General features: G+C 37.1%; 1 protein-coding gene across 5 annotated transcripts in view; it reads left to right on the top strand.

Annotated features, from left to right (window-relative positions):
* Window positions 1–9,544, top strand: part of LOC145684446 (motile sperm domain-containing protein 1-like) — a 31,240-nt gene extending 21,696 nt beyond the window's left edge. For all 5 annotated transcript variants that reach the window (XM_081756842.1, XM_081756839.1, XM_081756841.1 and 2 more), the window contains exons 6-7: window positions 3,299–3,370; window positions 8,404–9,544. In XM_081756842.1, the coding sequence (XP_081612968.1) occupies window positions 3,299–3,330 (32 nt within the window). In that variant the 3' untranslated portion in view covers window positions 3,331–3,370; window positions 8,404–9,544. The remainder of the gene's footprint in view (window positions 1–3,298; window positions 3,371–8,403) is intronic.
* The last annotated feature ends 7,927 nt before the right edge of the window (window positions 9,545–17,471 follow it).

Raw genomic sequence — 17,471 nt, 5'->3', positions numbered from 1 at the left:
GATGGATGGATCTTTTGGTTGAGGCAGGCGTAACAACTTCTGGAAAGGCCGATCAATGTCTGCATGGTTCTCACGTTAAGCGAGCTAGATATGCTCGCGAGGTAACATCAGCAGCATTGTACATTATACTAAGGAAAGCGTACGTAGAGTATGTGGCTTCTGGTTCTGACAAACATCTATCATTTGAAGAACGGATTGATATTCGACAAAGTGAATCGGTTCAGTTTAAATACTGGTACACAGTATTACAGTATTACATTGCTCTTAAACTTCGTACACAGTGTGCGAATAGCAGATTTTGAACAGTATGTAAGCTCACTATCTCAAATGTGCCCTTGGATGTTCGCTCTTGACCATACTCACTACGCGAGATGGATGTCAGTGTTTGGTAAATCTTTACAGGAACTTAGGGTTAGACATCCTGCCATTTATGAGGAATTTGTCCGTGGAGCTCTTGTAGGTTCCAAAACAAGTCGACCACATTCTTGTATGGGACATGATCAAATGCACGAACAGTGCAACAAGACGGTGAAGTCTGAAGGTGGTGCAAGTGGAATTCTCGACAGCTCAAGTGCGTTGCTAAAATGGATGGTGTCCGGACCTGTAATTGCCAACCTTGTATCGGGTTTTGAGGAAGAGTGTGGATTGATCTCTGATAATGATGATCTCAGAATACGCCACAAAGAGTCATCTGGTGCTAATATGCGATTTAAAAATGATGTCACAGAACTGGTACGTGTGTTCTCAGAGAATGGCAACAATCCTTTTATTCAAGAAGGTAATGAACATTTTGGTATTGCGACTTATTCTATAATGCCCGAAGATTCAGTAAAGTCGGTATACATTGCTGAAACTCTTGGAAGAGATCAGTATAACAGTTTTATACAGGAACGGTTGCAGCTGTGCAGTAAATCACTCTTTGAACCAATTAAACGAAATAACGTTGCTCTTTGTCGCAAGACAACGAAAAATCTTAATCCTGAACACCGTAAGCTATCCATATTAAAAATGACTGTGCTCTCTTCAGTCGTCTCTTTATAGCATTTCAGAGTCGACAGGGAGATCTATCCGACATTTTTGCTCATGAAAATCTGGGATATCCTCCGTCAATTTCTGAAGATGGATTCATACGCAAAGGAACTAATTCAGATGTAGTTATATGTTTAGAAAAATACGGCGATACCCAATTTACCCCTCCACCTGCTACATGTATGATATTGGACGGCTCTGCTATCATCCATATGTTGAAGCCGTCACCATCACAAACATTCCATGATTACTTGCAGATGAAAGTACATCCTTATATTTCATCTATTCTATCAGAGAAGAGCAGAGTAGATCTGGTGTTTGATCGTTACTTGCAAGATAGCTTAAAAAGTGAAGAGAGACAGAAACGAGGGTGAGCATCACGAGTTCGTGTTACAAACTCTACTCCCATCCCGAAAAATTGAAATCTGTTTTTGCAGAATGAAGAGAACAAAACAAGTCTTTTTCACTTAATTGCAGAATCAATGAACGAGGCTAAAATACCCAATGAGAAAACTTATTTGCACTAAAGGTATTGACATATGGGGTACATTTGACGTAAATATATACGGTCCACTAGCACGTGCACGCATGAAGAGGCCGTTACGAGGTTGCTTCTGCATGCCAAACATGCCAGTAAAGCAGGCCATAAATCCATTATCATCAAAACGGTAGATTCAGATGTAGTTGTCCTGGCTTTGCATGCTTTCCCCAAACTACTACTGTCCCACCTATTGGTTGAGTATGGTGTTGGTAAGAATAAATGCTTTCTTCCTTTTCACCAGTACGCGGAGAAACTAGGGACAGAAATCTGTGACGGCATCCTGTTTTGGCACGTATTCACCGGATGCGGTACTGTATCTGCCTTTGCAGGTCGGGGAAAGAAAACAGCTTGGGAAGCGTGGCGGACAAATAAAGAAATTACTGCTGCATTTGTAGAACTTTTACATGCGCCTTTAAAATTAGACGATACTACATTCATGAAATTGCAAGGTTTCACCGTGTACCTATATGATCGAACCAGCAACCTGCAAAATGTAAACGACTGTCGTCGAATGCTAGTAACTAAAAAATGTCGTCAGTTGGAAAGTGTACCTCCCACTGAGGCTGCACTTATTCAACATGTGAAAAGAACCATTTTGCAAGGAGGGTATATTTGGTCACAGTGGTCTGCACTACAACCTAATTTGCCAGATCCTGAACAGTGTGGCTGAAAAGAAGTGATTCAGGGTATACACCTTTATGGTCTGTGCTACCAGAACTTTCCAAGCACTGCCAAGAACTTGTTCGTTGCGGATGCAAATCTCTGTGCACTAATATGTGTAAATGTGCTGGCCTATTCCTTCAATGCACAGCCTTGTGTGCCTGTGATGGTATGTGTAAATGACTATAAACTGATGCAATTTCTACAGCAGGAAACTGTGGTTTACTTAATTTAAATTTTGACTTTATTACTATTTTATGTAACTTTTCTTCATGAAGTGACCAAATAAAAAGCACAGAGAAAAAGTACGCAATAGGTTTGTTTTGTTTGCTTTTTAATGAATTTTGGGCCCCTCGTGCGGCCCTGGATGATGTACAATTAAGACAATATAGAATTTAAATTAAAGGCTTGTTATTTCTCTTGCATTTGAGTCTTACTTTGGCTCTGTAGGTCAAGCCGTTTTCACGTAATGGCTATTCCAGCGATAACATACCGTTCTCCAGTGCTCCAGATATTCCAGCGCCTGGAATTCCAGCAAATTGTCGTCAGATTTTTGGGGTCTACGTCAAAATTTATTTGTTACTATGTTAGTAAGCTTTGTGCACAATTTTATGTTCTTATCACAATATGCATGATTATATCATTATACTACCCCACTACTGAACTGAACAATATGGAGACAGCTATTTTTAAAACTTAATTTAAGTAAATAATTACTACATGATTTGAAGCGTTTTAAAATTTCTTTGAAAACACTAAATCTCTTCAAAACATTGAAACTCGCGAGTTACAAAATTTTTGTCATGACTGTTAAGATAATTTGTAATTGATATCATGAGCAGATTTGCCACTATGTTATCATTAATGATTTAAATGTTTCATTTTGTAAAGCAACTATTTCTCTAAACTTGTGGAAATCAAACGTTAATCTATTCTGTATTTGCGAATAAATATAGGCTTTAAGCATTTGTATTAGATTATCTTTGGCAGTGTTAAATAAGAAAATATAGTGTTTTCATGTAAAGATGAGCAGTATAGTTGAATTCATATGTATATTTTTTTTCCTAGGTCTCGTAACAATGGTGGTATTGCGACCATGAAAAGAAAGAAAAAAAGAAGTGGATTGTATATTATGAAAAGGTAAACTATTTGCTTTCGTTGTTAGTGCCTTAAATTTAAAGTTATATACGAGGTGTTTTCAAAAAGTATCGAACCTTTTCTTGACAAAAATACATTTATTGATTTGAAAATCCGAAACACTAATTCTCTTCAAAGTAGTCTCCTTAATAATAATGGACACACTTCTCCCAGTGCTCCCGCCATTTTTGGAAACACTTCTGGAATGCAGTTTTTGGAATGGTGAGCAACCGTGCCTCGCATTCCGCATGATATCTTCTCTTGACTCAAATCGGGTTCCTTTTAGTGGCATTTTCAGCTTGGGAAATAACCAAAAGTCACACGGAGCCATGTAGGGTGATTAGGGAGCCTGACGACACACAAGAATGTTGTGTTTGGCAATGAAAGCCTGAATCAAATTTCGCGGACACTCTCCTCATGCCCAAAGGATCTTTCCTGGTAAGATAGTGAAATCGGCCCTTGATCCAAATTGGATTGCTATTGACCCAAAAGTTACCCTTGACCTAAAAGTAGCTCAAAAAATTTTTCGAATTGTCGTATCGTACATGCTCAAAATTAAATATTTTTAAATTTTGGTGGGGGTGATCCAAAAATTTTGAAAGTTTCACAGATTGTAGATACTATCTAGATGCAAATGTGCAATATTTTTTTCAAAACTATCGATGCGTATTTCCTTTATTTTTTTGCGTGTTGAAAATTTCAAAAAAATTGTAAAAATTTTTTTTGGGGGGACACGTTCTTTTTTTTTTTTTTTTTTTTTAATTTGTTATACCCTTAGGTACAACATATATTTTTTTCAGGACCTGAAAGTGATGGTAACATTGTCAAAAAGAAATAAAACTGAAAACAAGCGTGTTTTTCGTATAGTTTTTCCACTATTTTACGCCCTGAAGGTGAGGACTTCTTCAAACAATTCTTTGCCAAAGTTCACAATTTTCCTTTCTCTTGCGTCCCTTCTGCCTCTGTCGTTCTTTGGATGCTTCGATTGTATCCATTTCGGAATAGAAACACCAAATATATCTCCGTTACAGTGCTTCAGCTTCAACCGACTCTTGCAAACACATACCTCACGTCGGTTCCTCCTATCTATCAGTGCTTGCTTCAGTGGCCGCACACAGTGGCGCTCTCTACCACGAGCTGTGTGTAACTTTGTTGTGCAAGAGTCGGATGAAGTGGAAGCACTATTGCGGAGATATATTTGGTGTTTCTGTTTCGAAATGGACACAATCGAAGCTGCCGAAAAACGACAGAAGCGGAAGGGACGCAAGAGAAAGGGAAATTGTAAACTTTGGCAAAGGATTGTTTAAAGGGGGCCCTCATCTTGAGTGCCCTAAAATGGTGGAAAAACTGTTTTCATTTTATTTCATTTTGACAATGTTGCCATTACTTCCAAGCCTCGAAAAAATATATGTTGTACCAAAGGGTATAACAAATTTTTTAACCAGAAAATCAGGAATGTGTCCCCCCCCCCAATTTTTTTCTACAGTTTTTTTTTTTTTTTTTTTTTTTTTTTTTTTTTTTTTTTTTTGAAATTTTCAACACGCAAAAAAATAAAGAAAATACGCATCGATAGTTTTGAAAAAAAAAATGCACATTTGCATCTAGATAGTATCTACAATCTGTGAAACTTTCAAAATTTTTGGACCACCCCCACCAAAATTAAAAAAAAAAAATAAATTTTGAGCATGTATTATACGATAATTCGGTAAGAGGAGGGGATAGGGGGTCAAAAAATTTTTTGAGGTAGTTCTAGGTCAAGGGTAACCTTTTTGACCAATAGCGACCCAATTTGGATCAAGGGCCGATTTCACTATTACCAGGAAAGTCCCTTTCGTTCAAAATTGAGTGTACCGATCCGATTGAATGGTTTTCGCTTCGGTATCGCCAAGCTCTTGGCAAAATTTCATGCAATATCGCTGCTTAAATTTTTCTGTCATTTAGAAACAACTGAAGAAATCCGACGATCGTTTACTACACATCTTCACTCGTTGGCCGACAGCCAGCGACTGGCGCATGTGTATCCCCTTTTGTATCTACATTGAAGAAAGTCTCCCGCGTTTCATTAGTTTACGCGGGAAAAAATAAGGTTCAATACTTTTTGAACACACCTCGTTACACACAGTCTGTCCAGTGAGAAAAGTGATTATTTTTGTTTTAATTACGGAACCACCAGCTCCATCTAGTGAGTAATATATGCACTAAGTAGCGAAATATTTCGACTATCTTTTGTCAAAAATACGGATCTTGTGACTGACAATACCCCTGCTGAACGTTGGTCAGAAAGGGAGAAATGGAATTTAATGTGCCAGCATTAAATTGTGTTTTAAGTTGAGTAAAAGTGCAACAAAGACGTTTTAAATGATTGAAACAGTTTACGGCAGTAAGGCATTGAGCCATAAGAATATATTTAAGTGCTATGCAAGATTTCGAGATAGTATTGTAGACCAGCACCAATAGTGGTTGTGCACACTGACAAGAACATCGAAACAGTGGGAAAATCGTTCTGTATCCTGAGGCTCATCGATGATCTTACCGCAATTCCGAAGTCGGCTTTCTCTCTCATTCTAACCGAAAATTCGGACAAGCAAAATGTCTGTGTGCGGTTTGTGCCTCACACACTTACTGACGAACAAAAACATTACAGAATGCAGGGATAGAAAACAAGCAGCTGTTGTGGATCCAGGATTTATATTATTTAACCCTGTCAATACCGGGTGATTTTCGACGCCATTTCATAACACTTACTACCAACACTCACGCACCTACAAAGTCAGACACAACACTGCTCCTTCCGCCAAGTGGACTTTGTGGTGGACAAACACCGTGTGCGTGAGTTTCCTCGGGGTTCTCCCGTTTCCTCCCATTCATTCCACCATTTCATTCATTACTCATCATCACCGTCTCCTTTAGCCTAACCGGTATATCCGTGGGACGTAAAACTCAAAGATTTAATTTCATTTCAGAATCGGGATCCACTGGGAAAACCTTTTTGTTTCCTTAAGTTATTTATTTAGACAATATAATAGCTTTCCTTTCTTTATTTGAAAAGATATATACTCCTTGTGTTCATTCTTACGCAAATCGTTTCAGTGCTTCTTGGATGACACAATTAACAGTTCAGATAAATGTGTTAAATCAACATGTATTTATAATTAGAGCTCAAAACATCAAAATAATATAAAATGAATTCTCTTTTCTCAAATATTGGATTCCAATAGACAGCTAACCTGGTTGGTACTACTCCTAAGAATCTAAAACAGCTACATAAAAACTGATTTGAATAACAGCTAGGACATGATTGCTTCATTTTTTCTCCATTATTCGAAATGAGTTCTGCAAGAAACGGGTGAATGCTTATGATAAGATTTTCCATTTCCATTTTGTAAAGTTTTTACATAAGAGCATGTGAGACAATTTAGATTTTAACACTCTCAGCCCCAACCCTGTTTGAGTAAATTTCATCCCGGACCAGACTACAGTTTGCTAAGAACACTGTCAGCCCTCACAAGTATAGTTAGTGCATATTTTGAGAACTCGAAACACACGCGTTCTACTTAGTAACGATTTTCCAGGGGAAACACTTGCATTCAGTTTTGTTCGACATAACTTGGAAGTGTAGAATGTAATGGTGTATCTATATATATGTGGGTTGCTCTACTCACTATTCTCGTATCTTTCCTTTACAAAAATTTTGATCTGCTCTCGGTCGAAGAGTCCACCAATACATCATCCTAATCGGCATGTCTGAAGACGAACAGCAACGTTGCTGCAAGCAGCTGAACAGACCCGTACTGATATCTTGTGGAACGCTTTTGTGATAGCTTTCAGTTCGTTTGTGATTTGGATACACTTTGTCCTTTAAAACATCCCACAAGAAAAGGGTTAGGTGGTGACAAATCGAGAGATCGAGCTGGCCACTCTACAGACCCACGTCATCGATCCAGCGGTTCGGGAATGTTTCGTTTACTCCCACCGTTCCGCCATCCTGTCTGGCATACACTAACTGTTATAAGTCAATGGTCATTATCCCCACTCTCAGGCTACACAGTGTTGCCATATCGATTTTTTTGTCCAGAATTACAAATACTATAGTCAGTCAAACATATATACATATCGTGTTTACTCGCGTAATAGTCGCCCTCGCATAATAATCACACTTTAAGTTTGAAGTAAAAACATTCGCCAAAATATCCCCGCATAAAAGTCGCAGTTTACGGGATATTTGTCTTTGTGAACGAGATTTTGTTCGAAATTACTTATCTTGTGCGAGTCCGAGCAAAAGAACTTTTCATGTTTACTGATACATAACACCGTGACCCATCTGTCAACAGAGTTCAGGCAACCTACTTCCACTCTCCATTCTGCGCGCCCCCCTCCAAGTATGACTCATCCCAGTATGGCACCTGTTTACAACCACCTCGTCTGCTCTGGCGTTCCATCGTATTGCTTTTGATTGATTGATTTTTAGTTTAGCGTCCCGTTCAGAAGCGAGGCTGTATGAGACGTGGACCTACTAATTAACATGGAATCCGAACCACATGAGCTCCCACCGGGAATCGAACCCGGGTCTCCTCCATTGTATTACCTCAAGGGTTTCAAACATCTGGTTGTGATTCCAAAAATTCACTTCTTGGCTCGCAGACAGCCTCTGGCGGCAAAGCGATGCAAACCACCTTCGTTGCAACGCGACTTCCACTTTCAGTTCATTGACGTTCATCATTGCGGTAGTTGGAAGAGAGCGTAGCCTAGCCATTACGTGTTTCAGTGCGACTTACGAGAGCGGAGGCTATATTTTATGTTGATATAATGCTGTATGTATCAAAATTCGAAATTGTTTTGATCGTAGCGATAAGTGAGTGGCAGCTTTCCTCGCGTAATAATCGCAGTTGGATTTTCGCATTAAAAAATTTGTACAAAAAATTGCGACTATTACGCGAATAAATGCGGTAATTATGGGCCACCCTGTATATTATCTTGTGTGAACAAAAGTCTTCCCTTTCCTTTGTGATGCTAATTTGTATGAGTTTGTTTTACAGGTCATGTGAACGTCTTTCTCCAAGAGCTGTGGATGTATCTCGTTGCGGCAACTGCAATTTTTAATGAAACTCAGTTTGTTTGAATATTGGAATAGATGATTCCATATACAGACAGACAATTGCCCTCTCAACTGCCGTATTTACATGATTTTTTAAAAATAATTTGTAAAATAGATCATCAGACCTTCAATAGGGATCAGTTTAGCTGAAAAAATAGTGATAACGTTTCACTTATCCGTGTCAATCATGATGTATTTGTATTATGTGGGGTGTATTAAACGTGGTTATCAATTTTTTTTTTTTTTAGATAATAGGTAATTATAATTTCAGAACACACACAAGCACAGATACTTTTTGTAATTAGGAATCATTTGTAAGAGTAGATTTAAAGACGCTATTACTGCACAAATTATTACATGTTTTAAACGTTTAGCCAAAGTGATTTGTATCGCAATAATCTGTCTGTAATTATGGAGAAAAACTCATTTTGTAAAGCGATTTTTTTTTCTGAAAAAAACCGTTTATATACACAATTATTGTGGAAAAAAATAAACGTTTTTTTTTTTTTTACTTATTTGACAATAAGTTAGTTTCTGTCTTGTGTTTTTTTTTCTTGTCATCGTCAGTATCTGGACATATATTGTAGTATTGTAATCGTGAATTTGTCTAATTATTATTATTATTATGACTTGCTTTTTTTTTTGCAGTTTGTTTTAAAGATTTTATTTTTGTGTTATATGTTTGTTAATTGTGATATAAGTAGCTAAAAGAGTTTGTATTTAATGTTTAAATGTGTGTATATAATGTGAATATTTTATTCCCCCCGATATATTTTGTACATGCTTGTATAGTAGGTGATATTTTTTTTTATTACTTATACACACTTGCGTCCTGCTCTATACATATAATGTACATGTATAAAAATAAATATAAATATGTGTTACAAAGATAATCGTAAGCAAATAATGTGAAAAATATTTGTATTCTATGTATATGACGGTGATGAGGAGAGTTTTACATCTTTTTTTTTGTTTATAATTGTATATTATTTTTTGCATATGCTTATGTACGATAACTTTATATGTATTGTTTTAATTCTGAGGTGAATTAATTTAACGTATATTAAAATTAATATGCGCAAGTTTTTTCTTATAATTCTGTGACAACACTTACAAGAGAAGCAGTTGTGCCATCTGTTATTCTTAAGTGCCAGGACTTAAGAACAACAGATAAGAGAAACAGATGGCGGCACTGCTTTTCACGTAACTGTTGTTACTTACACTTAAAATCATACTGCACATGGTTTACCAGCAAGAACTTTGAAATTGTGTTTCACTGACACTGATTGGCACTTGTGTCCAGTAGTCTGCGAGAAAGAATACACCATTTAACAACTCTTCAAATTTATCATCAAAATGCGACAGAACCGGACGCTCCCTGTCGAGAAATTATGTGAATTGACCTCCAGATCATCTTACATCTCCCATCCCTTCACTCCTCGGATTATTAGAGTACGCGCCTTTAGCGTAGAAGACCCGGGTTCGTTTCCTGGCGTGAGCTCATGTGGTTCGGATTCCACGTTAATCAGTAGGTCCACGTCTCATATAGCTTCGCTGCTGAAAGGGACGTTAAACTCAAAATCAACCCCACGTCTTCAGATTAATTTCTATGGGGGTGGTCTCATGTTTGTGAAATTAAGCCACGAACAAGTCGTGACCTGAAAGGGAATATTGAATGTATTATTGCAAATTTAGCTCACAATATGTGTACAGAATTGGAGCTTTAGAATCCATTGCACAATTGGCGGAGTTATGGGTTGACATTGCCCCCCCCCCTCCCAACTTTTTGACAAGAAATAAAAATGCCACATATAAAATGACCATATATGAAGACCTCCGAGACCGACCAAAAGGTCTGCCCCCCAGCAGTCAGTTCCTAGCTCCGCCCATGCATTGCACCCACCGAAGCAGAAGAGAACATTTGAAAAACATAAAAAAAAAAAAAAAAAAGATATTGTCTTCCGAGCATATCGAAATAACTAGTTACTGGCTGTGAGTATTTGCATTGATTTTTATTGTTTGTTGTGGGCAGAGCTTTACGCAGTATATTTGGCATTTATACCAAGTAATGAATAACGTTCTATGTTTTCTGTAATCGGTGACAATAATAGTTTTGTAAACCTGTGAATTATGTGACAACAGTTACACGAGAAGTAGCTGTACTATCTGTTGTTTATATATGCTAGGACATAAGAATAACAGATAAGGAAAGCAGATGGCAGCACTGCTATTCATGTAACTGTTGTCACAATTCAGGTGAACAAAACTATTATTGTGACCGATTACACAGAACATAAAACGTTATTCGTTGTTTTGTATAAATGCGAAATATACTGCGGAAAATTTTGCCTATACTAAAGCATAAAAATGCAAATACTCACAGCCAGTAACAAGTTATTTCCTATATGCTCGGAAGGCGATATTCTTAGTGTTGAATTAACACACAAGTAACACACTACAGTGGTAGTCATTTTATGTTGCTTTAACACCTCATTTTTTGCTATGTACTTTCAAAATATAAGTCTATTGATTGCTTTGGACTAGGGATCGAAAAATCTTGTTTTCCGTGTTAGGGCGCCCGGCTTCCGAGCAAATGACAGCTACGCCATGCAACTTCTATTTTTGTTTTCAATTCAGCACGAGCGTCTCTGGCGGGGGACTACATTTCCCCCTCACTATTGCAATGTAATTTCAACTCATCAAGGTATATTAAAAATTTTAAAATTAAAAATAAAAGAAACAAACAGGCTGAGGTTCCATAAACGCACTTTCAAGGAAGTAGAATCTAAAAATGAAAGTGAAAATGTCAAAATACAAAAATAAAATGAACTTATACAGGTAAAAAAAAAAATAAATAAATAAATAAATGGTAAGCAAAGTGTCAGTCATTGGGCCAGTCAGTCAATCACAACGGACATCGTGAGTCGACCTTTAAATTAGGTCCTTGTCAGTATGGACCTGAGCCTACCATCAAACTTTTACTGTTAGTACTTCATTAATTATGCTAAGAGGCAACACATAAAAAGTTCGTGCATGGAGGTCTTCCTCTATGACAGGCGTAAATTGTTAAAATTTATAATTTCTATATTTATTATTTTGTAACCTTTTCTCTATGTAACTTGTTCAATAATAATCGAGATGCATCTGAAGTAGTATTTGTTTTTCTACCGAGGATGACAATAAGCAATATCTTGTAATCATTTATTCAAATTAGAAACAATTTAAAAAAAAAAAAAAAATCACGAAACAGTATTTTGTCTAGACAGCAAATTGATGAAAGGTGAAGGTACGTATGTGGTAGAAGCAAAGAAGTCGAAAGAACAAGTGTGTTCTCTCTGTTGTTAAGTAGTATTATTAGACCTACATTGTGAAATTTGTCTTCTGAATGCCGTGATATGATGAAAATAAAACAAGAGAGAAATAGAAAGACTGCAATTAATGAATAGTATTAAAGCATATATTTACTATGTCAACACATGACCTTTATGTATAGAAACTTCAAAATTTGAGGCAAGTGACCTATTGGTATAGTAGAAAATTGTAATGAATGGCAATGATAAAAGAGGGCAAAAAAATGTAAAAATGTTCAGATAACAATATTGTCCTGACTTAAGTTTAATCCCAGTGAAAAAATATGTCCAGGAATGAAACAAGAAATAATAAATTAGGTACTGGGAAGTTAAAAGATGGGAAAGTAAAAACAGATTCATTTGAAATTTCGAAGAAAATAAGTAAATTGAGAGAAATTGGCATACGAACTAACTAATAGCTGACTACTTCGAACTTTGCGAGTAAAGATATCGTATCACGAAAGTAGCATAAGTTCTAGAAGAAACTTTGGGAATAGGGAAAGAAAAGTATGGGGACGAGGTTGCAATGATGAATGTGTAGAAAATTGAACTGCGAATTAAGCCGGAAACGCCCAAGATTTTTTTTTTTTTTTTTTCGGATTGTGTTGCCTCTTTCAGCGCGTAATGAGAGCCCGATTTTTTTTTTTTTTTTGTTAAGTTTTAGGAAGTTCTCGTCAGTAAGTTTCAGATATGGGGTGTGACATACATGTTACATTGGGCGAATATAATGTCATTTTATTTTAAATTCTAGTAACACAATTTTAAAATGTAAACTACCATTCACTCTTAGAAATTTTTAAACAAAAAAATGAACTTAATATAGTACAACACAATAGAACACACTTAATAGTTTACCTTAAAAAATTCCAATTATATTAAATTATATTGAGCAATATATGAAAAAAAAAAGTCAACTGTTTAGAAAACTACACACATGTCTTTTTAGCTTGTTTAGAATATGGACAATATTCTAAGCATTGTCAAAATTTCGAGACTGGCCTGTAGTTTAGTAGAGTGACCGACTGTCTATCCAGCGACCCGGGTTCGATTCCCGATGGGTGTAGAAAGAACTTTTCACCTCAGGCCGTAAGTCCCAGAGGTCGATTTAGCCTCTGAAAATGAGTATCGGGGGCTAACCGGTCAATAATGCTATATAAAACGGCTGGTAATAGCAGTGCGCTGACCATAAGTTTCCCGCCACTGCTAAAAACCCTACAACGCCTACATAAAAAGTCGTTGTCCGCAATTAAATACAGAACTTTTTTAAAAAATGAGTATGCATCACAATTTACATATTTTAAACAATATCCCAGAAGAACACGTTACTTTTTGCATTTCCAGCCGTGACGCAATCGTTCTCTGAATAGTGCATAACTTACTTGAAAGTGAAGAAAATCTAACTGCTAGTGCCATCTGGAAAATAAATCTCACACAACGAGATTGTAAGCGTTGCCACCTATAGAATTATCTTTCTCTTCTTAGTGACTATATACGTAAATATTTTCAACTTTTCATAACGAAGCATGTTGCCGATTTTAGCGATAAATCACTAAATCTAAGGATTTGAAAACGCAGATTAACGTTTTTTTTTTTTTTTTTTTATTTACAAAAGCGACTAGCGACTTTTGAAGTGTGTTGGCGACAAAGCTAGTGAATTCTTCCTATGTTTTTCTTTTTTAAAATTTTGATATTTCATACTGAGTAATTGTCAAGAAATTGATGAATAAAACGAAAACGAATCATTATTTGAGTGCCAATGGACATAATTGGGAAATTAAACTATTTTGTTCAAGACATTTGACACACATGACAAATTCGAAAAATATCCCTGTGGTGTATTAGAACTGAAAGGTAATGGTGCGTCACGTTAATTGACAGTTGACAATTCAGGACAGCAAGAGAAGAAAATTATTTGCGGGGATTACTGCACCTTCATTTTCCAAACAGAAGAACGAATTAGGGCAGTAATGCGCAAACTTCCTTAAAAGAGGGCCAAAGAAAAAAAATGTGTCAATATAATTTATTACAGTAAGAATAGCATATTTGACATAGTTCTTGTAATATTAAGTCCTATTAACGATTGAAGTTCTTTCATAATCTGGTACTTCCGTTTCCTCCAGGGGCGGATTCAGCACCGACTTCTGTGTTATACTGCTACTTAGAGCTACTTTTAACAGCTTTAAACTCTGGGATGGGTTTTATTTATATATATAAAATAAGAATGTTTCCTCTTCTGGTGGTGGTGGGGGGGGACGATCGCCCCCTGGATATGACACTGGTTTCCTTCCACTTTCTCATTCCACCAATTCTTCCATCATCATTTACTTGTTTTAATCATCGTCTCCGTTAGCCTGAAGGGCATAATCGTGGGACGTTAAACTGAAAGAGTTCATATTCATTATGTTAGTGATACTGTAGCGTCCTTACATTGACTAACAAACGTAATATTGTACTTTTCATTTGACATGTAGATTTGAAAAATGAAATGAAATCTTTGAGTTTTACGTCCCACGGTTATGCCGGTTAGGCTAAAGGAGACGGTGATGATGAGTAATGAATGAAATGGTGGAATGAAGAAAGTGGGAGGAAACGGGAGAACCCCGAGAAAACCCACGCACACGGTGTTTGTCCACCACAAAGTTCACTTGGCGGGGGCTGGGATCGAACCCGGGACCCCTAGCACCAGAGGTGAACGCTCTACCACTGAGCCACCGCGGCCCCATGTAGATTTGAAACACGTAGTAACTTGACGTAGGGATATCTAAAAAAAATATAACTTTACGTTAGATTGGCAACAATGTTAACCTGGTGATATCACAGAGTATGTCAAACAATATTTACTTGCCGATATTTACATGGTACAAAAATTCATTGTCTTTTGTCCATTAGTTTGAAAGATACAAAGACGTATCAAGATAAATGGTCCTCCCAGGGTCTCACACGCAAGGAAACAGTTAGTTCTTTAGATACCCTGGTTTGATTCCCGATCCCGGTAGGAGCTTATGTGGATCGGATCCCACGTTAAATTGTAGATTCACGTCTCGTATAGCCTCGCTGCTGAAAGGGACGCCAAACCCAAATCATTGTCATCCAATCCAAATGGCTTCCGATTTACATTGTGAATCTACAGTAGACTTCCAAACTATGGAAATTCCATATTAAAACAGGAAGTGGTGGATATTTCAGTTCCAGTTGCAATATAGTGATATAGGTGAAAATATAATGTATTCTTGGAAACACTAAATCCACATAAAAAACAGTTTTTCGCTATTTGTTACAGCTGTCGTTCTATAGGACTCACGATCTTTAAACCGGAAGTGGTAGTAGATTTCTACCACTTCCGGTTTTGGTGAAGTATTACCTGAGCAGGATATTAGTGCGGTTTTTAGCGAAGGACGCTGCTGTTGTGTTTACATCAGTTTCTTGATGAACGCGGTGAGACAGGGGAGCGGCGAACGACACTGCAGTGTATCCAACGATTTCTAAAAGTTGCAGTTCACATGTTATAAGTAGCCTAATCTGTTTCACCTAACAAAGAACGCCAGAAATTATATAGTTTTTATTGAATGCGGGAATGGTTATTCTTGCAGTAATGCAGATGTATTGTGGATAATAACATGGAAATTAACAATTTAAGAACAACATATCCCGGAAGTGAGTTTCTACTATGTATTAAGCAGATTGTATAAAAAGTGTGTATAACACATGTGGCAATGGTGTTTCTGAAAAGGGGGTTATTAAAGGAAAGTTAAGATTACGTAACGGAATTGGATGGCAACACTGATTTCCAAATTTCCCTCAATAACTTCCCTTCCAAAGATACCACTGTCACATGTTGCATACCGTTGGAAACGAAATTCCATCACGTTTTAAATCTGCTATGTCCCACCTTTGTAGAATAATTACAAGTGAGTAATAAGGGACATAAAGTCAAAAATAGTTCACAACATGTAGCTCTCAAACCGTTGAGATTAGGACCCATGTTCATATGAACTTTTTTTTTGCTTAGAATCACCCATACTACCATTTTCCGAAGTAATGCCTCTTCCTCCTGGGACACCAAGTATATATACACCCTTGGGACATCCTGACACGAGTCAAAGTGAAATGTTAAAAACCATCCCAGGCTCAAACCTCATCTATGCTGAAAATTTGATTGAGATTAGTTCGGTGGTTTAAGAGTTATTAAGTCACAAACATAGTCTATTTCAGATTGGAGTTTGTTGGGTAATGACTGAGAACCTCCGAACATTGATGAGTTCTCTTCATTATCTTCGTACAAACATTTTCTCAATTTATCGTTTTTGTACTATGAATCATGTAACACTGAAACAGAAAAATGAAATGAAAATTTTGAGTTTTACGTCCCACGCTTATGCCGATTAGGCTAAAGGAGACGGTGATGATGAGAGATGAATGAAATGGTGGAATGAAGAAAGTGGGAGGAAACGGGAGAACCTCGAGAGAACCCACGCACACGGTGTTTGTCCACCACAAAGTTCACTTGGCGGGAGCAGGGTTTGAAACCGGGACCCCCAAACACCAGAGGTGAACGCTCTACCACTGAGCCACCGCGGCCCCTAATACTGAAACAGAGTTTGAGAGTTAAGGATAGCGTAAATCACTGTTGTCCACGATTCTCGTTTTCTTTTTTTTCTTTTCTTTTTTCTTTTTTTCCTTTTCTTTTCTTTTTCTTTTTTTTTTTTTTTTTTTTTGAGATTTCTAGTCTTCTGGGTAACATTAGTGTGAAAATATAACAAGATGGTACAGAAAACAAACGAAAAAAGTCTGCCACTATCTTCTGCAGTTCTTGTTCTATAGAGATCAGTATTGAAATGGTATTAGACCTGTTCAATTTTCGATTTTATTTGAGACAGAGAGAGAGAGAGAGAGGGGGGGACGGAGTGGAACTTGGGACGCTCCACCCATTTCAAAGAAACTTCAAGTCACCATCTATCACTGTTTCTGCCTTTATGATGATCAATGACAGAACCTAGAAGAGTTTATATCTATGACTTCCGGTTTGAAAAGCAAGTGCTAATGGACATGTACGGTAATCTAGTCTTGAGCCATGGACTCACATCCAAAATCCATTTCTTGTTATCTCTTACCTTTTTTTTTTACCTCTAATACCTGTCGATCGACGACTGACGTAGCTATTCTGTAATGTTTATAATGCATACACACAGACAGTCGCAAGATATTTTCCAAGGAGGAGGGAACTAAAGACCAACACACAAGTGCAGTTGCGAACACACAACACACACACACACAAACTCCTTAAGTATGTGTGCGTATGATACTTTAATCATTTATGCTCACAGAATAACTTTACTAACTGCAAAAAACATACTAGTGGCATGCGCAAAGGGCTTATTTCGTTTTTAGCCCCCGCCCTTGAACAAGATATTATACAAAAATAAACATTTAGCACATTAAAATATGTATTCAAATATCTGAAATGATATGAACTTAGCAGCTTGGAGAACCACCACCTTGATAAAATTCTGTATACGCCACTGAAATACACTGTAGTACTATAGTATTTTATTTTAAGTATATTAAATACTACTAGCTGAACCTGCACTATCTATTCAACGCATCGTTCTGTTATGACCATGAATCCAGGGGCGGACCAAGGGCCGGGCAACCCGGGCAA

The sequence above is a fragment of the Thermobia domestica genome, chromosome 4, assembly GCF_964235325.1.
Source record: "Thermobia domestica chromosome 4, izTheDome1.hap1.1, whole genome shotgun sequence".
In the NCBI taxonomy this organism is placed as follows: Eukaryota; Metazoa; Arthropoda; class Insecta; order Zygentoma; family Lepismatidae; genus Thermobia; species Thermobia domestica.
This window is presented reverse-complemented; position numbering and strand designations above follow the sequence as displayed.